Raw genomic sequence first — 25,305 nt, forward strand, 5'->3', positions numbered from 1 at the left:
AGTGGGCGTACCCAGAACATGGTGACCGGATGAAGAATTCTTTGTAAGCCAACCTCTTTGATTGACATGGATGACATCCCCCACAAGCCATTTGTTGGCTGTGCCCATGCTACAGTCCTAGGACCGTTGCTTCAACTGTTTGTTTAGCCCAGCTGTGAGCAGAGGCATCAGGTTTCCTCTGCACAGTCCCAACGTTGTGAGATTTCGACTGGCCTGTAGATGACAGTAAGGATGTCATCTAATCAATCAAAGGAAAAGGGGCTAGCTTACAAAGAACATGTCAGCAGGTTGGCAAAGTCCAGGCACATCCACCGGACATTAAGACCTCATTGGCACAGGATTTTTTAAAACGTCTTTCACAAGGTATGCAGGGCTAAAACTATGCTGTAGATTTAAGAAAAGGTCAGTTTCTAAATTGTAACATTAGTTGGGGAATGTAGAATATAATGTTATAGGTTGTGATACTCACCAGCACATTGTGTCCAGACTCCATCTGGTATAGAATAAAAGACACCATCTCCCCGGTGCTTATTTCTCCGCTCTGGATCAACTTGTGGCCAAACACTAACATGACAACCTGACTAAAAAGATTAATGACCTAAAAAGAAAAGAGACCCTGCTTATTCCTCCAGAGATGTAGACCATGAACTCTGCATCTTCACTTTTAATGAAAGCGGTTATCCCTAACTGCAGTACCAGCCCGGACCACTGCGCAATGCATGGCGCTGTCTGCTTCCTACAGTACAGCAGCTACAAGTGGGACAACACCTTTGGGCTACATTCACATGAGCGCGAATAGAGTCATATACATGAGCGATGCTGCGAGGTTAAAAAAAAAAAATCGCTGCATGTGTTATTCTTTTGTGTGCCTTGGAATGCTTCACCTATTGTTTTCAATGCAATAGTCAAACACATTGCATGCCGTGGAATGTGTATGCGAATGCAATGTGTTGTTACCCATTGAAATCAATGCACAACACCTGCTGATACTCCGACGCGCGTTGACAAGCACATCGGAGAGCCGAGTTTCCCGGCCTGATATGGCACTGGCCGGTGTGAATGTAGCCTCACGCTGCCGATTTGTATGCAGATTTTCCTCTGTCAATGGAAGCAGTAAATTCTGCCGCGGACTGCGACAATAGTGCAGATTTTTACGTGTTTTTTGGGGTTGAATTTGTAGCAAAGTTTGGTGCAGATTTTACACTGTGGAAAAGCTGCACCAATTCAGCTACGTGTGAACGTGTCCTTAAAGTGTATTTCCAGTTACTTGTAGGGATATCCCAACATCTTTGTAAACTACCTTACCCACAATCCTCTGCTATCCTCCTTCTAACAAGGCATGTTCATGTAAAGTGTTGTACTCTCATCGGTCCTTCGCCCCTCAGCTTGACGCGCCCATCTGACATCACGGGTGCCCTGCATGCATGTGCGGTACTAAACACAATGCTTGTAGTGAGAGCGCATGCGCGTCCAGCATGCATTCAAGTTGAGGACATAAAATCAGTGGGGCAGGTGTCATGTATTTGGCACATGCTCAGCCGTATGCTCGTGACGTTATGGAGGTGCTAAGTCTTTTCGAGGTGGATTTCACCTTTCGAAACGCTGGGGCAGGAAGAGGGGATCCACAGACTACCAGAAGGTGACAAAGATGCCGCTATCACCTAATAATAAATGTGACAAAGGTTCACATGTACCCCGTTTCCCCGAAAATAAGTCCTAGCACGATTTTTCAGAATTTTTGAGGACACTTCAACTAGAACCCTTACTCCAAAAATAAGCCTTAGTTAGTTAATAAAAAAAAGTAAATGCAAATAGTATCCAGGTAGCTATCCATGAAAAAAAGTCAAATCTTTTGGAGCAAAAATTAATATGAAGCCCAATGTCCACGTACGTTTTTTAATTATAAAAATCTGCGGGAGATCCGCAGCTCCAGAAGCCCATAGGGATGCATTAGCATCCGCAGGGCAAATAAATGCATGCGGAAAACACAGCATGCTCCATTTTCCTGTGGATCTCCCGCACGGACGGCTCCTGCAGCTTCCATTGAAGTCTATGGAAGCCGTCTGTATCCACGGCACACCCCCAGCTGTTTTTGTGCGGTGCCACGGCTCCACGGGAGAGCAAGAGATGAAAAAAAAACTGTATGCACGGCAGAAAAAAAAAAAAGATTCAGCCTGCATGAAAGAGAACCCCTGCTGGATCCAGAGAGGTAAGAAAATGTATTTTCCTTCTCCATGGCCAGGGGCACGTGGACAAGTGGACATGAGGCCTGAGACCCTGTCCTATTTTCAGGGGCAACAGGGTAGCAGTAATTTATACAAAAAGCTCAGGAACACTTCACAAAGTAATGACAGAAATAGTCTGAGATCTTTTGTGTCATGTAATCACTAGGAGGAGCCTTTACCCTTATGGCCAGACAGTACGCCGCTCTGACCAGGTCCCGCGTGGTCTGAAGATGATGCGTTTTTTGGAGAGAATCCTCATATCTCTTCACCTCTTCATCTTCAGCTGCAAAGCTCTGCACCATCTTAACAGACTCCACAATCTCTTTGGCGATATCACTGGAGGCAGCGATGGAGTCCTGCACCTTCCTGACCAGGTCCTAGAAGTGTCCCGTAATTACACACATTAGTACATACTACATTATCCACCACTTGCCTGCGGCGCGGTCCCTGGGCCCGCAGTGTCCCCTCCGTCGGCGCATCTATGGCCCTGCTTACATGGCCAGAATGTGACGCAGATTGTGGTACTAAATCCACAACAAAATCCGCTGACCACCTGCAATCGACGCAAATTGAGAAGGTTTTTGAAACTTTACACAAAAAAGTCAGCGATTGCAAGCAGCCTGCTACATACTGTCATGGATTCTGCAGGAAACCAGGCAAATACATGCCATAATTGTAACTTTTTGGAGTTTTACACCAAGCCTGCCTTTTTCAAAAAGTGCATGAGATGCAGCACTAGGGGGCGCATTGCATTTACTATAATGCAGGTTAGAAACTGCTGAACACCAGATCCAAGAGTCATCGCTGTGAGCGTTCTTAGCACATTTGTCGCAGGAAGAGCAGTGCGTGATACGGCATGGTGTACATACAGGGCGCTCGCAGACATACCTGGTGGTACTTATTATACAGGCTTTGAACAAATGATAGGAGCGGGAGGGTAATACAGGTGAGGAGCGTGAGCCGCCAGGACAAGGAGATCATGAAGGCATAATGGCCAATGCATTTCACCAACATTCGCAGGGTGATGTTCACATTGGCAGCGATGGAGCGGCTGACGAGGGTCGTGTCATGTGTCAGCCGAGAGAGAATGTCACCTGCAGGACACAAAGTGACAATATCACAGACCATACAAGACTCAATTTTGCCCCTTCAACCTTTTAGTTTTGTCATATGATGAACGTGAAGTAGATGATGGAGTAGAGACACGTATGTGCGGCTGTATGGTGTCTCCATATGGACTAGGGGAGAACATTACGGTAAGGCAGCATCTAATGGAACACGGCACGACCTATGAGATCGAGGCCTCAGAGACTTCTACTGCTGCCATATTAAATACAACTTCATTCATAAAGCCCTCCATAGCGCCGGCCTACATTGCCCCCCTCATCTCAATCCACCACCCAGCCCGCGCCCACCGCTCTGCTGACGAAATCAGACTAAGCACCCCTTTAATTCGAACCTCTCATTTCCATCTCCAAGACTTTTCCAGGGCAGCACCAGTCCTCTGGAACACACTACTCCAAACTATCCGGGCAATCCATGACACACAAAACTTCAGGCGTGCCCTAAAAACGCACCTCTTCAGGGAGGCATACCATATACCCTAAACCAAACCCCTCAGTACTCCACCTGATAACATGCTCCCAGTCCTACTGACTGCAATCCCTGCCAGCCGCCATCACCCGCTCCCTGCAGTCACAACGATTCAGCCACTATACGGCCTGACCATTGTCTATTTGTATAGCATCACTCACTCTCCACCCCGTTACCTTCTGTATCCCCCCATTATCTGTAGCCCCATTGGAGCCCCGCACCTATACTGTCTCCAGCAGCTGATTACTTCATGTAACCAGGGTTTCTGTTCCCCATCTTGTAAGCGCTATATAAATAAAGATCATTATTACAACTTGCAGCTTACATGAGCTGTGGTACGGCAGTGAACGCGCACCCTTATGTAGATGCTAATGTGGGGATTCCAATTTTGCGGGACCTCCTTCTTGTGGGGAACTTTGGCAATTTAAAAATTATGCTGAAATCTCCATTTGCAGGTGACATCTAATTAGTTGGAAGGGTTATGCATTGCAGAAGATTCATCCAGTGTAAGGGCGCAGGCGTGCGTGGAGCACCACGAGCGACAGAATCATGCATGACTGTTACAGGCATCAGATGATGCGGCCCCTCTACACTGGAGCCGTGGACTTCACCAAGGAGACCACCGGACAATACAGGAATAGGATGAAAGCACTCTAGCTAAACAATAGAAAACACTTGAAAATGGACATTTTGGGTAATTTTATGTTGCGCTACTAGATGGGACGGGTTTGCACAAGTGTGAATGATACGTTACAATTACCTGTCTTCGTGGTCTCAAAGAACGCAACGTCCTGTTTCACGAGAGCACGAAAAAGAAAGACTCGTAGACGTCGGGTGAGACGAAAACAGGAGAACAGGAAGAGCCCCCCTCTGCAGCCTGCGGAGAACGAGCTGAGGGGCACAAGAGAAAACAATGACACTTCATCAAGGGTCAGAATATAATCCCCCACATTAGTGCTTGTGGTTAAAGGGCCACAGCGATGATACTTCGCCCATTATGTAGTCCCCCCTCAGTACATACAAGTGGGCTAGTGCTACCGTGGCTAGTTCCTTCTCGCTAAGGGCTCGCCAGGGCGTTGGGTATTACAGTCGCATATTCCTTGCGGATTTTTAGTGCGTGTAACAATGCGGTGATCGCTGTGTATTTGTTTGTGCAAAAGATCCGCAGGAAGGTGGTGGAGTTTCTCCTTCCTTCCAGTATAACCGCGTGTATCGGAGTATTCACCGTGTATTCTTCTGCTCCCGTAGACTTCCATGTAATACGGACCTGAACACGACATGCTGCAATTTTTTTAATGCGTTTAAAATATACAGATGTGACTGCCCTGATGTAAGTCTATGGGGATTCAGCACTATAAAGTACACACTTAACATGCGGTAACATTACGCCCAGGTGAGGAAGCCCTATCTGAATCCCCCCCCCACCGTGTCCTCAGATGGTCATGTGATGTCAGCTCAGATTTCCTCAGGGCTATGTGTTCTCAGACCAGCTTCTCAGTCTGTGTGATATTACTTGGATCTACCACAGGAACTGCCTTCAGGGGGAGACAGACCTTCCTGTCACTGTTACCGATGATGATCGCACAGCCCCTGTCACACAGGTATAATAGAGGAGATCACAGCTCATCCTCCTGACGGTATACTCATGGGCTGTAGCTTATGTGGGTGTCTACAGAAGGTAATGATAATTAAACTGTCCTCCCTGAAGGAAGAAATGGTATAGCTGCGCTGATGCATCATGGGATGTGAAAGTGAAACTAAAATCTCTCACTCTCAATCAAGATGTTGCCTGATAAGCATCAAACAGGTGGTGGGGGATACACAGACTGTGACAGGCAGTCAGGCGAAGAGGCAGGGTTGGAAAATGTGTTTTCACTGGAGTGGCCTTTTAAAATGTGACATAACGGGATCTTCTGCTTCTTTAGGCCATTACATTGTCTGTAACTCCTTTACTCCTATAATTTGGGTCACTTCAGCACTGTTGCCTTGTAGCATTAAGGTCCTGAGTTCGAGTCCAACCAAAGTCAGACACAATACATGAAGTATGTATTTAGAGAGTTTTCGCTCACCCGCTGCCTACGTGTCTCCTCCTTTTGAATAAATATGCACCGGCTTGGGATCCCGTTCGGACCGCTTCACCGCTCCGTCCACATGCGGGACACAAGTCAATACCATGAAGAAAATGCTGTCCTTACGGAGATAGTGCCCACAAGCCTTTATTAATGAAGTGCTACATAAAAGCAGTCAGATGTCTACACAGGACGCGTTTCCACTCGGTGAGGAGTCTTGATCACCTGATTGTCAGGGTTACGTCACTCCCTTAAATGTCTGCATAATTAAAACCAATTAAAAACAACACTATCTCCGTAAGGACAGCATTTTCTTCATGGTACAAAACATGAAGGTCATCGGGACATCTTCTCTACGGGCCCAGAACATCTACAGGTAAGGAAACCTATACAATCTAAACCAGCGGTGAGCAACTGCAATCTGCATCCCTCAGATGCCCTTAACTGCGCATGGATAATGGGGTCTCTTCTGTTTTAGAGGCACCGTAATTAATCTGGCCAGCAGGTGGCAGCAGAACGCCATGAAGATCGAGAGAGCAAAGAAAGGAGTGGGTGATATGACTGCGCTCTATATGGGAGCATGCAACTACAGGTAGCACGTGTATCTGGGCATATAGTGGTGAACTACCAGCACTGATCTAAGGGCTCTTCTACATAAAATGATTATGGTTCAGCTCAGGGGAATCTGAAGGTAATCGCTCCATGTAAATGCTGCCGGCGACTCAACAACAATTTGATAATTCGTTCATCATTGAATTTAGGCCGGTGCAAAAAGCGAACAACCATTGGCCCTGTAAACAATTACTGTGAATGGGGGCGGCTGGAGGGATCCCTGGCCCGAGGCGGCAATTGCCGGGACGGCTGCCGGGCGCTTTAGCCCAACAATCATCCCGCATAAGAGGATCCTAAACTCTACGTGACATAAAGACTGATAGATTTTTAAAAGGGGCTTGCTGGGAATAAACGATTGATGACCTTTCCTCAGGATAAGTCACCAACAGTAGATCACCGGGGTCCACCGGCAGCTGTCTAAAGAGGACATGGCGCTCATATACGTGCCGCAGCCTCTTCTCAGGCCTGTAGCGTCACGATCAACGGTCACATGGCATGAAAGCGGCTTAGGCCCACTCAAGTGAATGTGGTTGAGCTGTCATACCAGGCACAGTCACTACATGATGTACAGCACTGTGCCTGCTATGGACTGAAGCGGCCAATGTCACTTCATTCAGCTGATCGTGGAGGGCCTAAGCGGTGGACCCCACCTATCAAGCATTGATGAGCTGAGGATAGCTCAGTAGTTAAGTCATGAGAAACCCTTTCATATGCAAAAATGTTTAAACAGCAGTTTGCAGCATCCAGAAGACCCCTGATGAAGACCCCTTACCTTGTGATGGAGAAGACGGCCATGAAGAATATCGCTGCCCGGAACTCAGATTCCTGATAATTGTTGGACAGAATATCAATAACGCGTCCCATGTAGTAAGGAATCGACATTTCAACTGCAGACATGAAAGCAGAAATCATCATATAGTCTTACTACAGTGTTAAGGCAGCAGTATGCAGTCCTAAGCTCTCGTTCACGACCTGAAGGTTGCAAGTTCAATGCATGGTTCAGGTAGCCGGCTCAAGGTTGACTCAGCCTCCATCCTTCTGCAGTTGGTAAAATGAGCACCCAGCTTGCTGGGGGGTAATAAATAAATTACTTGAAAGCGCTGCAGAATACGTTGGCGCTATACAAATAACAAAAATGATTATAATCATTAGTCCAGTATAAAGAATAGTAGCTGAATATAAGAGATTCCAGAAGGACTTCAAGGCTTCCACCATGAGCATGAGGCTCCAGACTGCGCTAACTGTGGACTGCAGGTACAAAGGCCATAACAAGTAGGAGGGGAGCAATACAGCGGAAGTAGAGAGAGCCAAAAAGGAACAGGTTGCCATGCGGACAGACGGCAGGACAGGTTGCTATGCAGACAGACGGCGGGGACGGGTTATTACGGTATGTAGACAGATGACGGAACCGGTTCATCTACACTCCATGTCTCTCTTCCTCAGACCAGGCTGGCACCTCTGGCTCCATTGTCATTGTAATCTGGGAAACCATACACCAAGTGTTGCTACAGTCTTGTAGACTGGTGGGTGATGTCCGCTTGATGTTATTGGTCTCTCTTCATGCCATAATTGCTGTGATTAGAGCAGGGAAGTGGTTGCGTATTACACCCTGACAGTACAGGGAATGCAACAAGGCCTCATGATCAGGACCTCAGGATAATACTAGTTGTAGTTGGTGCGGTCCTCTCCCACCACACTACTACAGCTGCAGACTGACCTACAGTATAAATAACATATCAGGCTTTGATCACAGCTCCATTCAGTCATTCTGCATTCCTGTTCCATCAAAGGAATTGATCAGTCCTCTGGAGGAAAGAATCATCATAAAGGGGTCTTTTAAGCTTCTGTATGAAATGGCGCAACATGCTTCACTATTCTGCCCAGCTGCGGATCTGGATCGGAGGCCCCAATGCAAATGTAAACAGAGAAGTAACTTTATTCTCTGGTATCTTCTAGGAGTTATTATTTTTATTTAATAAACATTGTTTTAGGCAACGTTAAGGCCGGGCTTACGCGAGTGTAATCTTACCGCGTATCACATGTGCGGTGTACACACAAGTAATATGTGGTGAATGGAGTCAATGAAAGTGCACTGATTTTCATTCACCCAATCACACTAGCATTTTTTTTGCATATAATACATGTGTAAAAAAGAATGCTTCACATTCTATTTGACCTCGTATTATGTGCGTCCAGCCCTACTGTTCTCTATGGGTGCGTAATAAACACTGTACATACGTAATTACATGGCATATGTGCGTCATTGTATACACAATGTCACAATGAGACAGAGCAGGGAATTAAAAAAAAAAGAAAGTAGTCAGACTATGCATGAGAGCATGTGTGTGATACTGACAGTGCACGGGACATACTGATAGCACGCCAGACATACTGACAGCGTGCATGCGATACTGACAGCGCGCGGGAGATACGTGCATAAGATACACTGTCATGCGCAGTGCAGTATCGCTGCCATACGTGTCGATAGCTGCCTCACCGCCGGCTACACCGGTGAAATGCTGCATGATACACTTAGCGTTTTACGCTTACAGTCGTGTGAGCCGGCCCCAAGATGAAGAGTAAATAGGATTCCGCCGGTTGGACAAAAATGTGATCAAAAGCATTCCTTAAATATAAAATGGGGCTGTTAAGGCCACTTGCAACTCCGCACATGTCCGGGTCCGGTTAAGAATTAGTTTACTAAATCCAGATATGAGGGTTTCTTCACGTGGCGAACTCCAGCACAGATTTTTCCACACTGATTCCACTGTTAAACAGCAGCAGAATTCGGGGGTGAAGCCACATATTTCTGGCCCAGATGCTTGATGTGACACTTATTCCCGACATAGATTCCCATACAAATAAACAGGAATACGTTTTGGGGTGGATTTGGCTCGGATTCACTCCCGAATGCTTCATACTTTGTATCTTGTACTGCTCGTGAATCTCATCATGCTTCACTCCGTAGAGGCCGCAGGGTTGTACCGCCGTAGACTTATCACATACCCACAGGATAGGTGATAGACGTCTCAGACTCCTACCACTTCCAAGAACGGGGGTCCGGTGTCCCCCTCTTCTCCTCAGCAAGTGCAATGCTGCTCCCTTGATCTTTAGCCGAGTGTTTGTACCGCTTCCATCAGCTCCATTGAGCGGCACCGTGCATGCGTGACCAACGCTACATTCATTAGGAGAAGAGGGTGACTCGGGACCCAGTTCTCAGGATATGTAGGGGTCTCAGCAGTGAGACCACCAATGGACAAGGCTGTTATTACCCATCCTGTAGACAGATCGTAGAAGTCAGTGTTAGTACAATGCCTTTAGAGGGAACCTGTAAAGTCCTACAAGAACCATAACCCAAGTTTAGGGGCTCATAGAACAGGTACTACTGAGCCCCACGGGGTATATCTTTATACTCCCCTGTCTCCTTGTGGCGCCGCTGCTCGGGGTGCGCATCATACTTATCTGTGTACTCAGTGCACACAGTATGTCCAACACACGGCTTCCAAGGTGGACGGCAAGGGCATGGGGAGGCATGCAAGTACAAAGTGTGCCCCCTGGTCTCCATGCCTCTTACGGGGTCATAAGCTTAGTTTAAGAACCCGTTAGATGGTCTGTAACATACGGTTGGTCCCCAGTAATGTGCAGGAGATCCAACAACATTCGGTTTACGCTCCAACCGGTTCTCCTATCAACAGTGAAAAATATCTCAGATCTGTGAGGTCTAAAATCTGTCTGTATAGTGAAGAGCGGGTGACATCTTATAGAAATGGTAGGGTCTGGGTGTGGGACCTCCGATCATCGAAACAAAGGCTGGATGGACTCGGGAAACAGGCACTCAACAGGGTCTTCCTCAGAAAAACCCGAGTCCATAAACCGCTGAAGCCTCATTCACGCCTGCACTAAACATTTTAGCTCATAGCAGCCTAATAACAAATAGAACAGGATAGCTGCGTCCAGCTGCGTTGTCCTATGACCTGTAATCTGGACGGTCATCTTAGCTGCAAATATGAAAACAAAGACCGGAAACGTCCCCGCGGGGCCGCGTAACCACAGAACAGGTTGAATGGCTGCTCCAAAAACATCCCGTTTTCATCTAAAACACTCAGGCGGTTAGCAGGTGAGGCGGTTACCATGATGATGGGCACAAACAATGCTCCACGGACCCCGTTGACTATAATGGGGTCCATCATGTTGTCGGGCAACAGACAATATAGTACAGATCACTGCAGTATTTTGCTCGGGCTCTTGCACCAGATCTGCACAGGAGGCCCCAAATGGAGCTGCTGGTGAAGATGTGAACAGAGCCTTACCCCTCTCCCTTCCCTGAAGAGAGGCAATCACGGCTGAGGGGGCGCCGCGCTTCTGACTTCAGTTTATCAATGATGGCATCCCAGCAATGAAGCCTCAGATGAGGCAATGTGACAGAGCCAACATTTTACTAAACGATGGCGGCTTTTACAATTTATCCGCCAGCAAATTCAGAGGAAACTTACGTGTCAACGCCAGAGTCAGGCAAGTAAAGGCCGCACCGAGCGGAAGCCAGTCCGGTGCCGAGTACTTGATGAGCCTCATGAAGTTCTTCTTGCTCTTCTGCTCTCCGTCAGAGGTTGGTTTTGGGGAAACAATAAGTGAAGCCAGATGACAAAGCAGACAGGACAATGATGGTGGCAGATGGAAGAGGAGACAGGAGGACATAGCAGAGCAGAGTTCTGGAGGCTGGGAAGTGAGGCCGAGCCTCAGGGTCTGGTGCAGTGGAGGCGCAAGGCACAGGGTGAGAATGTAGGGCACAGAGAGGATCCACCGAGGACAGGGAAGTCTGTTAGAGACCAGCAGCAGTAGGGGAGCTTTAATGAGGTAAACCAGCCATACGGAGCCCAGAAGGCGGATGGGACAGTGTCCGTACACGAGGCCGGATGTCGCCCAACTGAGAGACGAGTCCAGCAAGAAAATGAAGAGCGGAAAACATGATGGAAGCATTCTCAGTTATCGTGGAGTTCTCCGGGAAGCCTGAAAAATACAACAGACATTACTGAACAGGTAGTACAGTTTCCCACGCAGCGCCGGGTACATTTCTTCACGATGGCTATTTTAACATCTGAGTTTGAAACTGAGAAAACTCTGACCCGTTACAGACCATGCGAGTGCAGACCGATGACCAAGTAAAAGTCGCGGCGGGTCCTATCTTGGCTCACGTCTAGGACTAGAATCTCCCATTCAAGTCAATGTGTGCGTTAAAAAAAGTGAAATGCAATTGCGTGGTGAGTATGTGTTTTCCATATTTTTTCATGCACCCATTGACTTTATTGGGAGCTTTAATTGACATCAATTTGGGGCACCTTCCGTTTTTTTGAAGCATTGCACTCGCACGTTAAAAGCACATAAAACGCACATACACTCGCACTAAAATTGGTCAGTTTTTCACAGACTAAAAATCGCTCTCATCCGTGAGCGTAAATGGGGTTGTCCCGTGAAATCAGCGTCTGACCTATCCAGAGGGAGAGGTTGTTTCAGCTACATCGTCTACAGCTCTGGGCAGCCACACATTCAGTATTATATGGATGCAGCTTCCATGATGCAGCACTGAGGCCTGTGATTGGCTGCGGGCAGTCTGCGCTGGAACTGCAGGAAACCGCGACGTGTGAGTCTATGTTACTGCATTATTTTTATTCATGACTTGCATTTTTTTTTTATCACGTTGAAAAAACCCTTGCCACAGGCAATCTGCAAGGGCAGCCCTGGGGGATTTCAAAAGCCCCCGCCTGCCATGGCCACCACACGGCGCCCCATGTGTGACCCCCGAATATTCAATGGGGCATTTAAATGCAGCTGTCAGAATTGACTGCGGCATTTAAAGGGTTACCAAACGCCGATCAGCGGCGATGCTGATCAGAGCTGTTGCGGGCGGGTGTTAGCTGTAAAGCACCTACTGCCAGCACCCACATTGTATGGAGCGAGATTACCCCGAAATCTCCCTCCATACAAACCCCGAACCTCTATGATGTAAATGTGCGTCCTGGAGCGTTAAGGGGTTAAAGGCTGATGACACCTTTGAACGTATTTTTTTATTGCATTGTGTGCACATTTCCAAATAAAGCAGATTTGTAATTGGTTTTCATTAAACATTTTCGACCCGTTGGCTTCTGCAACTACATGTATACACAGCTGCAAAAAAAGTAAGTGAACCGTTTGGAATTACCTGATTTCTGCATTGATTACTAATAACGAATAATATAAACAGTTGGACCGGTCACCGGTCACGTCCTTTACTGAGCACACTGAGTAACTGTCCACAGAGAAAGTAAGTGAACTGTGGAATTTAGTAACCTGTGACATGCAGTCCTTCCATACTCCAAAACCACACTAATAAGATAAAGGCGTATGCTGGAGAGAAAAAAAATGAACCTGAACTCCGCTGAGTGCTGAACAGAAACGTTACAAACTCTGACTCCCCTAATCTGATCCCCGCAGCTCCGGCTCTGCCAATTTCTGCTGCAGCCATGATGCCCGATGCCAAGGACTCATGACAGCTGCAGCCAATTACCAGCTCATCCTACGTTGCACAGCCAGGGATTGGCTTGCAGCAGTCACATGACCCAGTGACAGGAGGACATCATTGCGGGAGCCAGAAGAAAGCAGCAGGGCCGGACGGTGCCCGGATAGGAGCTGCGGAAGAATTACCCCTTTACATGTTTATGCAGCGCTGAGAAGGTTTCTCTCCAGATGGCCCCTTTAATTAGCATTTTAGACTGTAGACCCGAATGTGGTGACCGTATCTGTGCAGCAACCACTTAGCATTAGTGTACTGGTACGGGTTTTACTAGATAACCTGCGTTGTCCTATGACCTGCAATCTGGATGGTCATCTTAGCTGCAAATATGACAACAAAGCCGGAAACGTCCCCGCGGCGCCGCATAACCACAGAACAGGGGATCGGTGAATGGCTGCTCCAAAAACATCCCTTTTTTATCTAAACCACTCAGGCGGTTAGCAGGTGAGGCGGTTACCATGATGATCAGCCATTTTGGAAAGCGATCTAAAAATTTCTACTTTATAAAATGTCTGTTTGTTGTACAGCAGGTAAAAACGAAAGTTTATCTGGCAGCTGGCACGGCGACAGCATCCGTAATATCATCAGACGCTGCACTCAAAGTGCAAGAAAGAGGCAGGAAGTTGTGGTAGAGATAAAGATGCCCCAGGACCTCCAAAACCAGAAAGTGACTGATCTTAAAGGGATTGTACCAAGAAAGGTCTCTACCCCCATAGGATAGCGGTAGATGCCTGATTGCTGCAGATATAACTGCCAGGAACCCCAGCAATCCTGAAAATCGTGCCTCACCTGCCCTCCCCCCCATGTGAATCGAGTGGTTCTATGAGAATGCCGGGCGCATCCATCTCCTTGTGTCCCATAGACGTAAGTGGTGGTCACACATGTGCACCGCTGCGCCATTCACATGGGGTGTCCAGAGGTGCTGCTCTTGGGATTGCTGAGACTCCCACCAGTCGGACCTCCCCTACCAACGATGAAACCTTTGGTAGTGAAGCCCCTTTAAAGAAATATTAGAAATGAGCACGGCCCTCCTGGATGAGCTCACGATGTTCTGTCCCGGTCCAGAACTGTACACAGCAAGTATTCCATGTGAGGCCTAGCAAGTGCCTTATATAGTGGGAGAATAATATTCTCGTCTTCGTCCCTATCCCTTTTTTAATGCACCCCAAGACTTTATTAGCTTTTGCAGCAGCTGACTGGCATTGGTTACTCCAGTTTAATCTACAATCCACTAGTACCCCCAGGTCTTTTTCCATATCACTTTTCCCCAGCAGTACCCCATTTAGAGTATATTGGTGACATCCTTTCTCCTGCCCATGTGCATAACCTTACATTAATTAATATTGAACTTCATTTGCCATTTTTCTGCCCAAGCCCCCATCTTATCCAGGTCCGTTTGTAGCCGCACATTGTCCTCCATTGCATTAATTATATTGTATAATTTTGTATCATCCGTAAATATTGATATTTTACTGTGCAGCCCCTCTATCAGGTCGTTGATAAATATATTGAACAGAATGGGGCCTAGTACTGAACCCTGTGGCACCCCGCTAGCGACGGTGGCCCAATCAGAGTACGAACCATTTATTACTACCCTCTGTTTTCTATCATTGAGCCAATTCTTTACCCAATTACACACGTTTTCACCCAATCCGAGCTGTCTCATTTTATATATCAGCCTATTATGCGGCACGGTGTCAAATGCTTTAGAGAAATCCAGATATACGAGATCAATAGACTCTCCCAAGTCCAGCCTAGAACTTACTTCATCATAGAAGCTGATCAGATTGGTCTGACATGAAACTCCTCGAATATTTTTCCAGTTACTGAAGTGAGGCTTACCGGCCTGTAGTTACCAGGCTCACTTTTGGACCCCTTTTTGTATATTGGAAATACATTGGCAATGCACCAATCCAGTGGTACTTTATGGGGACGTTCACATGCAGCGGAAATTCCACAAGAACGACGGCATCAAAATCTGCATCATCGCTGAGATTTTGACGTAGTTTTTGAGGCGGAAATTATGCAGATTTTGGTGCAGATTTTCTACTGCACAAGATGTGCGCCATTTTTCTCTGCTAGTGAATGTATCCTATAACCTGAACATAACGGAGAGAAAACAGCCCAAAAACTACAGATTTGGGAGTCCCGCAGTGCAGGTGGACCAAGACACATTGCGTAAACAGAACAGTCTCTACTTGGCAGCTGAATCGGCGTACAGTCTCTCTAACTTGGCACACAGTTTCAGAAAGTTGCAACAAAGTTTTGAATACTTTGACAATGTTGGTTGTACGATTAGCCCATGAGGGATAAAACCTCTTTATATGTACGCAGTCTTAAAGGGGTTTTCTGTGGAAAATACTATTGATGACCTATCCTCAGGATAAGTCACCAATAGTTAATCGGCTGGGGTCCGTTCCTCAGAATCCTCACCGATCAGCTGAGCGAGCGCATGCTGTCAGCACCACAAATACACAAAAGTCAGAGCTGAAGCAGCGGAAGTCTCCATGCCGACCTCTGTGTTATTGCGGCGCTGATAGCATGCGCCCGCTCAGCTGATCGGTGAGGATTCTGAGGGACGGATCCCAGCCGATCAACTATTGGTGACTTATCCTGAGGACAGATCATCAATAGTATAGTATTTTCCATGGAAAACCCCTTTAAGTGTTTATTCCCACCAGCGGATATTGGACGATGTTTTCATGGCCGGCCGATATACACTTCCATTTAGGTAGTCCCCCCCACTGGCTCTCTCCTCCCCTCCGAGCGGTTTGCAATGGTAGTGGACGGAACAGGGCAGAGCTAAGCTCCTGCCCCCTCCCCTTGGCCATAACCAACAATGGGAGTGGGCGGGACAAAGCAGAGCTTAGCTCCGCCCCTGCCCAGCTCCCTCCCATTGCAAACGCCAGAGTGGAGGTGAGAGACGGTGAGGGTGAGTGGGGGGGGGGGGGGGGGGGGGGGGGAACTGCTTAGATGTAAGCGTATATTGGCCGGCCGTGAAAACACCGGCCGATATACTCTTGTGGGAATAAACCCTAAGGCCCAATTACACATAACAATTAATGCTCAAAATTCATTCCAGCAAACTAATTTGAGCAATAACCGTTCAGTGTGAATGCAAAAAATAAATAAATAATCGCTCACTTATCGTTCCCAGTTTATCAGGTTAACTTTCCAGTCCGCTTAAAAAACTTCATTGGCTCGCTGGCTTCTCGTCCCGTGTAAACGCTCCCTAGTCAGCACTTCCCATAGGAGGAGAAGTGCTGAGCAAGAAGCCGGCTGCAAGTCTTTCTGCATGACTGCCGATGACCTTAGCGGTGACGTCAGCACTTGTGCAGTCATACTATTCACACTGCTTCCCACTCTTTCTTAATGCAGACTTCCATTTGCTCAGGATACAGCCGTCCAGGAAAAGAGCTCTGACAACTATAGCAGTCTGACCGGCGCCCTCCGCTCCAGCCAAATGCTCCAGAGCTTTCCACAGCTCCGGCTCTCAAGCTGAAACCAACCCCTTCCACGGCCAGCTATCAGGACTCCCTTGTGGCTCTTGACTCCGGCCACACTCAACCCCCCATACGTGCTGCTCACTCCAACCAACACAACATCTTGTGTCATACCCCTCCATTTACACCAAACTCAGGCACCACCGTGCAAGGCAGGACGTGCCTTACCATTTGTCCATCACATATCGCCACGCCCAGCACGGTGTCTGGTATACAAACCTTCAAATTGGTTGCAATGTTTGGGATCACTCACATCATGTCCATGGGGGCCACAACAGTGGCTGCTACAATAACCTAACCGCATGGTTACATACAATCACCATCCGTTGTACAACAGCTGTCAGCACTTACATACCAATGGTCAATACTGGAGTGTCTCAGACATCAGCGTTCTACTGAGCCGAACAACAAAATGCTGTAGTCACCAGTACGGGCAAAGCCAAACGGCGATCATTGTCTAGAACGGGGTCCACCCGGCTTCCAGCACTTTACAGAACGAGGTAGTACTGCAGGCTGCACTACTTCATCTGAGAGGAACCCCCACCATGAAGATGCGATCGCCGTCCTCCTGACCAACCAGGTTGGCGGTCTCATCTCCCTGGTGTGTTCTTCAGCCACAAGGTGTAAAGTGTGTTTTGCAAGAACATGTTTAGTTGAATGTTTTGTTCTTCGTCCAGATGTTCCGCACTTATCAGCTCCGTGTAACATGGAAATCCCCTCTAAATATTCCCTGGGACTTTCTAGAAGAACATGAGTAAACAAATGACGGGAGCGCCAACAGTAATCCTGAAGGTCTCGGAATCACCTGGTTTGTCTAAATTTACTGTATATGACCTAAAATAGTTACTTTAAAGAGACCGTCACCATGGTTGTACACATGGTAGCAACTGTCACGCTGATTACAGAGATCTGTCTGGATCTGTGCAGGACTTTAGGAGGAAGTTGTATTTTATCAGTAGCATCACATGCAGAGAGACTACAGGAAGTAGTCCCAGATATTCATGAGCTGCAGCCTAGCCACACCCACACCCCAGCCAATGATTGACAGCTTTCTGCTTATTGCTGTACATAGTGACAGAGCTAACAATCATTGGCTGGAGACCAGGGTGGGTGTGGCTAGGCTGTAGCTCATGAATATTCAGTGGGACTCGTGCACACCCATCTACTGTTCAGAAAAGTCTAGCCAGAAATGGTCTTCATGGAAGATTTATGACCAAATACCCAACATAGAAACAAGGCCAAGCAACTCAACGATACACAAAACATAGGATCTGGGTGGTACAATAATAAGTGTCTGCAGGAAGCAGTGAAGCATGGTGGAGAGCAATACTATAATGAGTGTCTGCAGGCAACAGTGAAGCATGGAATAGAGCAGTACAATAATGAGTGTCTGCAGGCAGCAGTGAAGCATGGAACAGAGCAGTACAATGATCAGTGTCTGCAGGCAACAGTGAAGCATGGTGGGGAGCAGTACAATAATGAGTGTCTGCAGGCAGCAGTGTAGCATTGGGGAGAGAGTGGTACAATAATGAGTGTCTGCAGGCAGCAGTGAAGCATGGTGGAGAGCGGTACAATAATGAGTGTCTGCAGGCAGCTGTGAAGCATGGTGGAGAGCGGTACAATAATGAGTGTCTGCAGGCAGCTGTGAAGCATGGTGGAGAGCGGTACAATGAGTGTCTGCAGGCAGCAATGCAGCATTGGGGGTAGAGAGGTAGAATAATGAGTGTCTGCAGGCAGCAGTGAAGCATGGCGGAGAGCGGTACAATAATGAGTGTCTGCAGGCAACTGTGAAGCATGGTGGAGAGAGGTGCAATGATCAGTGTCTGGAAGCAGTAGTGAAGCACTGTGGAGTGCGGTTCAATAATGAGTGTCTGCAGGCAGAAGTGAAGCATGGTGGAGAGCGGTACAATAATAGGTGTCTGCAGGCAGCAGTAAAGCATGGTGGAGAGCAAGAAAATAATGAGTGTGTACAGGCAGCAGTGAAGTATGATGGAAAGCGGTACATCAATGAGTGTGTGTAGGCAGCAGGGAAGCATAGTGGAGAGTGTTACAATAATGAATGTCTGCAGGTAGCAGTGAATCATAGTGGAGAGCGGAATAATAATGAGTGTCCCCTGGCAGCAGTAAAGCATGGTGGAGAGCGGTACAATAATGAGTGTCTGCAGGCAACAATGTAGCATTGGGGGAAGAGTGGTACAATAATGAGTGTCTGCAGGCAGCAGTGAAGCATGATGGAGAGCTGTACAATAATGAGTGTCCTCATGCAGCAATAAAGCATGGTGGAGAGCGGTACAATAATGAGTGTCTGCAGTCAGCAATGTAGCATTAGGGGGAGAGCGGTACAATAATGAGTGTCTGCAGTCAGCAATGTAGCATTGGGGGGAGAGCGGTTCAATAATGAGTGTCTGCAGGCAGCAGTGAAGCATGGTAGAGAGTGGTACAATAATGAGTGTCCGCAGGCAGCAGTGAAGCATTGGGGGGAGAGCAGTACAATAATGAGTGTCTGCAGGCAGTAATGAAGCATAGTGGACAGTGGTACAATAATGAGTGTATGCAGGCAGCAGTGAAGCATGGTGGAGAGCGATACAATAATGAGTGCATGCAGGCAGCAGTGTAGCATGGGGGAGAGCGGTACAATGAGTGTCTGCAGGCAGCAGTGAAGCATGATGGAGAGTGATACAATAATAAGTGTCTGCAGGCAGCAGGGAGTCATGGCGGAGGGCAGTACAACGATGAGTGTCTGCAGGCAGCAGTGAAGCATGGTGGAGAGTGGTACAATAATGAGTGTCTGCAGTTAGCAGTGAAGCATGGTGGAGAGAGGTACAAAAAGGAGTGTCTGCAGGCAGTAGTGAAGCACAGTGGAGTGCAGTACAATAATGTGTGTCTACAGGCAGCAGAGAAGCATGGTGGAGAGTGGTACAATAATAGGTGTCTGCAGGCAGCAGTGAAGCATGGTGGAGAGCAGTACAATAATTAGTGTCTGCAGGGAGGCATGGTGGAGAGCAGTACAATAATGAGTTTCTGCAGGCATGTACCAACACGATGGCTGCCCGCATAGTCATGTCCAGCAAGATAGTTGCCTTCCATAATCATGTACTGACAAGATGGCTGCCCTCATAGTCATGTAGACAACATGGCCGGCCTCATAGTCATGTAGACAAGTTGGCTTCCCCCATAGTCATGTAGACAAGATGACCGTCCCCATAGTCATGTACAGACAAGATGACTACCCCCCCATAGTCATGTAGACAAGATGACCGTCCCCATAGTCATGTACAGACAAGATGACTGCCCCCTATAGTCATGTAGACAAGATGGCCGTCCCCATAGTCATGTACAGACAAGATGGCTGCCTCCATAGTCATGTAGACAAGATGGCCGTCCCCATAGTCATGTACAGACAAGATGGCTGCCTCCATAGTCATGTAGACAAGATGGCCGTCCCCATAGTCATGTACAGACAAGATGGCCGTCCCCATAGTCATGTACAGACAAGATGGCCGTCCCCATAGTCATGTAGACAAGATGGCCGCCCCCATTGTCATGACAATAGAAAAATTCTACAATCAGAAAATAAAAACAGATGAGAAAAAGGAGGACGAGTCCGTCTGGTTGTAATCAGGTGATCGGTGCTGTAAAGGCTCTCCCCTAAACCCCGTATGCGCATCGCTGACGACTGTGGGGTCCGGGCCCTCATATCAATGAAAAGGTGGTTGCTCCGTCTATCTTTATGGAACAACCAGAAATGGCCGATCACTGTTGTCAGTTTCTCCTCAGCCGTCCCATAGAGATGAATGGAGCATCAGCTGCCGCGCCATTAATGCAGCAGGACTGCGCCCCATATTTATAGCGCCTTTCACCCCAGCAGCTACAGACGGCTCATTCACCACAGTATGACAGTGTCAGCAGACCACGGACGTGGCACTAGGTGAACCCTAGCCTGTTGCCATAGCTACCAATCATCGAGCAGCCAGCAGTTTTCAGAAGCAGTACAAAACATGATGGCTGCTGCGCTACTCTCACACGGGCAGATTGGATTCTGCAGGCAGGAGTCCCTCAGCGGATGCCGGCTGTGACCCCCGCCTACCTGATCTCTCCGCATTCCCAATGGCCGCGGACACTGACCGGCGCTGATGCACAGTGCAGTTTTTTTCCTTTGTTGTATTTTCCGTGGCCTACCTAAGTGATGACAGCGGTACCGCAGCCCATCCGCCATGTTGCTTGTGTGTGCGCTGCGGGTTGGACGCCTCCATGGACTTTAATTCATATCATGCGAGTGTGAAGGAAACATTGAGTGTTCACGGCTTTCAGTGCCGCGTTTTACCACGGATTCCGCAATTAGAAGGTGTTGGTGCTGCCAGCCTGAGGAGGAGTTGGCAGCCGGCGGTGGTGGTCTGCGGCTTCTTGGCATTCTGCATGCGGAGCAGCCAGTGGCCCTTGGAGATGATCATCTGTGCTGCGGATGGCCGCGGACGCTCGCCGTCAGTCATGCGCAATAGAGATTTGTAAATGTTTGTTTCTCCCGCCGCCGGTCAGACGGCTTCTATTGACTTCAACGGCAGCCGTCCGTGAGGAACCCACACAAACAGAACATGCTGCAATTTAATTTTTTGTACTGACTGTCGGCTCCAGTGATCATGATGTGTGAGGAATACCGAGGATCGTCCGCGCCAGTCACTATCTCGGATTCCGCAATTCAAAGCCAGTTGTGTGAGAGCGGCCTCAGGGCTGCTGGAGTAAGAAAGTGCCGCAAACAGCAGCAACTCCAACAGACTGAGGGCTTCACGAGCGCCCCCTGCTGCTCAGCCGCGGCACTCCAGGCACACTGAGGGCTTCACGAGCGCCCCCTGCTGCTCAGCCGCGGCACTCCAGGCACACTGAGGGCTTCACGAGCGCCCACTGCGGCTCAACCGCAGCACTCCAGGCACACTGAGGGCTTCACGAGCGCCCACTGCGGCTCAGCCGCAGCACTCCAGGCACACTGAGGGGTTTCACGAGCGCCCCCTACTGCTCAGCCGCGGTACTCCAGGCACACTAAGGGGGTTCACGAGCGCCCCCTACTGCTCAGCCACGGTACTCCAGGCACACTGAGGGGCTTCACAAGCGCCCCCTACTGCTCAGCCGCGGTACTCGAGGCACACTGAGGGGCTTCACGAGCGCCCCCAACTGCTCAGCCGCGGCACTCCAGGCACACTGACAGGCTTCATGAGCGCCCCCTGCTGCTCAGCCGCGGCACTCAAGGCACACTGACAGGCTTCATGAGCGCCCCCTGCTGCTCAGCCGCGGCACTCAAGGCACACTGACAGGCTTCATGAGCGCCCCCTGCTGCTCAGCCGCGGCACTCAAGGCACACTGACAGGCTTCATGAGCGCCCCCTGCTGCTCAGCCGCGGCACTCAAGGCACACTGACAGGCTTCACGAGCGCCCCCTGCTTGCTCAGCCGCTACACTCTAGACTTGCGGCCGTGCCAGGAGCGGAGCGGGACAGACACTGACCGACACCCTGACAGGGACTTACCTCACAGGGCCGAGCTGTGGACGGAGCAGGGAGCGGAGCGTCTGTACGCCGGGCCGGTCGCCGTGATGTGCGGGAACCCCCCGCAGTGATGTCCGCCTCCTCCTACTTCTCGGCTTTCAGTTTCGTTCTCCTGAAAGCGTGAGGATTCCGGGAATCACCAGAAGACTGAAGAGCCGAAGAGGAGGAAGAGGTAGGTAGGTGACCGCGGTACTTACTGTAGAGAGGAGGAAGAGGTAGGTGGGTGTCCGCTGTACTTACTGTAGAGAGGAGGAGGTGGGTGTCCGCTGTACTTACTGTAGAGAAGAGGAGGTGGGTGTCCGCTGTACTTACTGTAGAGAGGAGGAGGTGGGTGTCCGCTGTACTTACTGTAGAGAGGAGGAGGTGGGTGTCCGCTGTACTTACTGTAGAGAGGAGGAGGTGGGTGTCCGCTGTACTTACTGTAGAGAGGAGGAGGTGGGTGTCCGCTGTACTTACTGTAGAGAGGAGGAGGTGGGTGTCCGCTGTACTTACTGTAGAGAGGAGGAGGTGGGTGTCCGCTGTACTTACTGTAGAGAGGAGGAGGTGGGTGTCCGCTGTACTTACTGTAGAGAGGAGGAGGTGGGTGTCCGCTGTACTTACTGTAGAGAGGAGGAGGTGGGTGTCCGCTGTACTTACTGTAGAGAGGAGGATGTGGGTGTCCGCTGTACTTACTGTAGAGAGTAGGAGGTGGGTGTCCGCTGTACTTACTATAGAGAGGAGGAGGTGGGTGTCCGCTGTACTTACTGTAGAGGAGGAGGTGGGTCTTCACGGTACTTACTGTTGAGAGGAGGAGGTGGGTGTCCGCTGTACTTAGTATACAGAGGAGGAGGTGGGTGTCCGCTGTACTTACTATACAGAGGAGGAGGTGGGTGTCCGCTGTACTTACTATACAGAGGAGGAGGTGGGTGTCCGCTGTACGTACTGTAGAGAGGAGGAGGTGGGTGTCCGCTGTACGTACTGTAGAGAGGAGGAGGTGGGTGTCCGCTGTACTTACTGTAGAAAGGAGGAGGTGGGTGTCCGCTGTACTTACTGTAGAAAGGAGGAGGTGGGTGTCCGCTGTACTTAGTATACAGAGGAGGAGGTGGGTGTCCGCTGTACTTACTATACAGAGGAGGAGGTGGGTGTCCGCTGTACGTACTGTAGAGAGGAGGAGGTGGGTGTCCGCTGTACTTACTGTAGAAAGGAGGAGGTGGGTGTCCGCTGTACTTACTGTAGAAAGGAGGAGGTGGGTTTCCGCTGTACTTACTGTAGAAAGGAGGAGGTGGGTGTCCGCTGTACTTACTGTATAGAGGAGGAGGTGGGTGTCCGCTGTACTTGCTGTAGAGAGGAGGAGGTGGGTGTCCGCTGTACTTACTGTAGAGAGGAGGAGGTGGGTGTCTGTTGTACTTACTGCAGAGAGGAGGAGGTGGGTGTCCGCTGTACTTACTGTAGAGAGGAGGAGGTGGGTGTCCGCTGTACTTACTGTAGAGAGGAGGAGGTGGGTGTCCGCTGTACTTACTGTAGAGAGGAGGAGGTGGGTGTCCGCTGTACTTACTGTAGAGAGGAGGAGGTGGGTGTCCGCTGTACTTACTGTAGAGAGGAGGAGGTGGGTGTCCGCTGTACTTACTGTAGAGAGGAGGAGGTGGGTGTCCGCTGTACTTACTATAGAGAGGAGGAGGTGGGTGTCCGCTGTACTTACTGTAGAGAGGAGGAGGTGGGTGTCCGCTGTACTTACTGTAGAGAGGAGGAGGTGGGTGTCTGCTGTACTTACTGTAGAGAGGAGGAGGTGGGTGTCCGCTGTACTTACTGTAGAGAGGAGGAGGTGGGTGTCCGCTGTACTTACTGTAGAGAGGAGCAGGTGGGTGTCCGCTGTACTTACTGTAGAGAGGAGGAGGTGGGTGTCCGCTGTACTTACTATAGAGAGGAGGAGGTGGGTGTCCGCTGTACTTACTATAGAGAGGAGGAGGTGGGTGTCTGCTGTACTTACTATAGAGAGGAGGAGGTGGGTGTCCGCTGTACTTACTATAGAGAGGAGGAGGTGGGTGTCCGCTGTACTTACTGTAGAGAGTAGGAGGTGGGTGTCCGCTGTACTTACTATAGAGAGGAGGAGGTGGGTGTCCGCTGTACTTACTGTAGAGGAGGAGGTGGGTCTTCGCGGTACTTACTGTTGAGAGGAGGAGGTGGGTGTCCGCTGTACTTAGTATACAGAGGAGGAGGTGGGTGTCCGCTGTACTTACTATAGAGAGGAGGAGGTGGGTGTCCGTTGTACTTACTGTAGAGAGGAGGAGGTGGGTGTCCGCTGTACGTACTGTAGAGAGGAGAAGGTGGGTGTCCGCTGTACTTACTGTAGAAAGGAGGAGGTGGGTGTCCGCTGTACTTACTGTAGAAAGGAGGAGGTGGGTGTCCGCTGTACTTACTGTAGAAAGGAGGAGGTGGGTGTCCGCTGTACTTACTGTATAGAGGAGGAGGTGGGTGTTCGCTGTACTTACTGTAGAGAGGAGGAGGTGGGTGTCCGCTGTACTTACTGTAGAGAGGAGGAGGTGGGTGTCTGTTGTACTTACTGTAGAGAGGAGGAGGTGGGTGTCCGCTGTACTTACTGTAGAGAGGAGGAGGTGGGTGTCCGCTGTACTTACTGTAGAGAGGAGGAGGTGGGTGTCTCCTGTACTTACTGTAGAGAGGAGGAGGTGGGTGTCCGCTGTACTTACTGTAGAGAGAAGGAGGTGGGTGTCCGCTGTACTTACTGTAGAGGAGGAGGTGGGTGTCCGCTGTACTTACTGTAGAGAGGAGGAGGTGGGTGTCCGCTGTACTTACTGTAGAGAGGAGGAGGTGGGTGTCCGCTGTACTTACTATAGAGAGGAGGAGGTGGGTGTCCGCTGTACTTACTATAGAGAGGAGGAGGTGGGTGTCCGCTGTACTTACTGTAGAGAGGAGGAGGTGGGTGTCCGCTGTAATTACTGTAGAGAGGAGGAGGTGGGTGTCCGCTGTACTTACTGTAGAGAGGAGGAGGTGAGTGTCCGCTGTACTTACTATAGAGAGGAGGAGGTGGCTGTCCGCTGTACTTACTGTAGAGAGTAGGAGGTGGGTGTCCGCTGTACTTACTATAGAGAGGAGGAGGTGGGTGTCCGCTGTACTTACTGTAGAGGAGGAGGTGGGTCTTCACGGTACTTACTGTAGAGAGGAGGAGGTGGGTGTCCGCTGTACTTAGTATACAGAGGAGGAGGTGGGTGTCCGCTGTACTTACT

At 49.3% G+C, this 25,305-nt stretch overlaps 2 protein-coding genes across 4 annotated transcripts in view; one reads left to right on the top strand and one right to left on the bottom strand.

Moving 5' to 3' along the window:
- TAP2 (transporter 2, ATP binding cassette subfamily B member) overlaps positions 1-22,204 on the bottom strand; it is a 38,972-nt gene extending 16,768 nt beyond the window's left edge. Inside the window, exons 1-7 of the mRNA XM_066581264.1 lie at positions 22,067-22,204; positions 10,993-11,506; positions 7,272-7,386; positions 4,579-4,709; positions 3,114-3,319; positions 2,405-2,602; positions 470-598 (exon numbers count right to left, since the gene is read on the bottom strand). Coding sequence (XP_066437361.1) covers positions 470-598; positions 2,405-2,602; positions 3,114-3,319; positions 4,579-4,709; positions 7,272-7,386; positions 10,993-11,476 — 1,263 coding nt within the window. The 5' untranslated portion in view covers positions 11,477-11,506; positions 22,067-22,204. The remainder of the gene's footprint in view (positions 1-469; positions 599-2,404; positions 2,603-3,113; positions 3,320-4,578; positions 4,710-7,271; positions 7,387-10,992; positions 11,507-22,066) is intronic.
- TAP1 (transporter 1, ATP binding cassette subfamily B member) overlaps positions 22,126-25,305 on the top strand; it is a 69,549-nt gene continuing 66,369 nt past the window's right edge. Inside the window, exon 1 of one of the 3 annotated variants that reach the window (XM_066581260.1) lies at positions 22,126-22,256. The gene's annotated coding sequence lies outside the window, so the exon portion shown is untranslated. Of the gene's footprint in view, positions 22,261-22,288; positions 22,304-25,305 lie in introns of those variants that run through there. The other 2 variants (XM_066581261.1, XM_066581262.1) reach the window with 2 other exon arrangements.

Source organism: Eleutherodactylus coqui, chromosome 10 (assembly GCF_035609145.1).
Source record: "Eleutherodactylus coqui strain aEleCoq1 chromosome 10, aEleCoq1.hap1, whole genome shotgun sequence".
Classification (NCBI taxonomy): domain Eukaryota; kingdom Metazoa; phylum Chordata; class Amphibia; order Anura; family Eleutherodactylidae; genus Eleutherodactylus; species Eleutherodactylus coqui.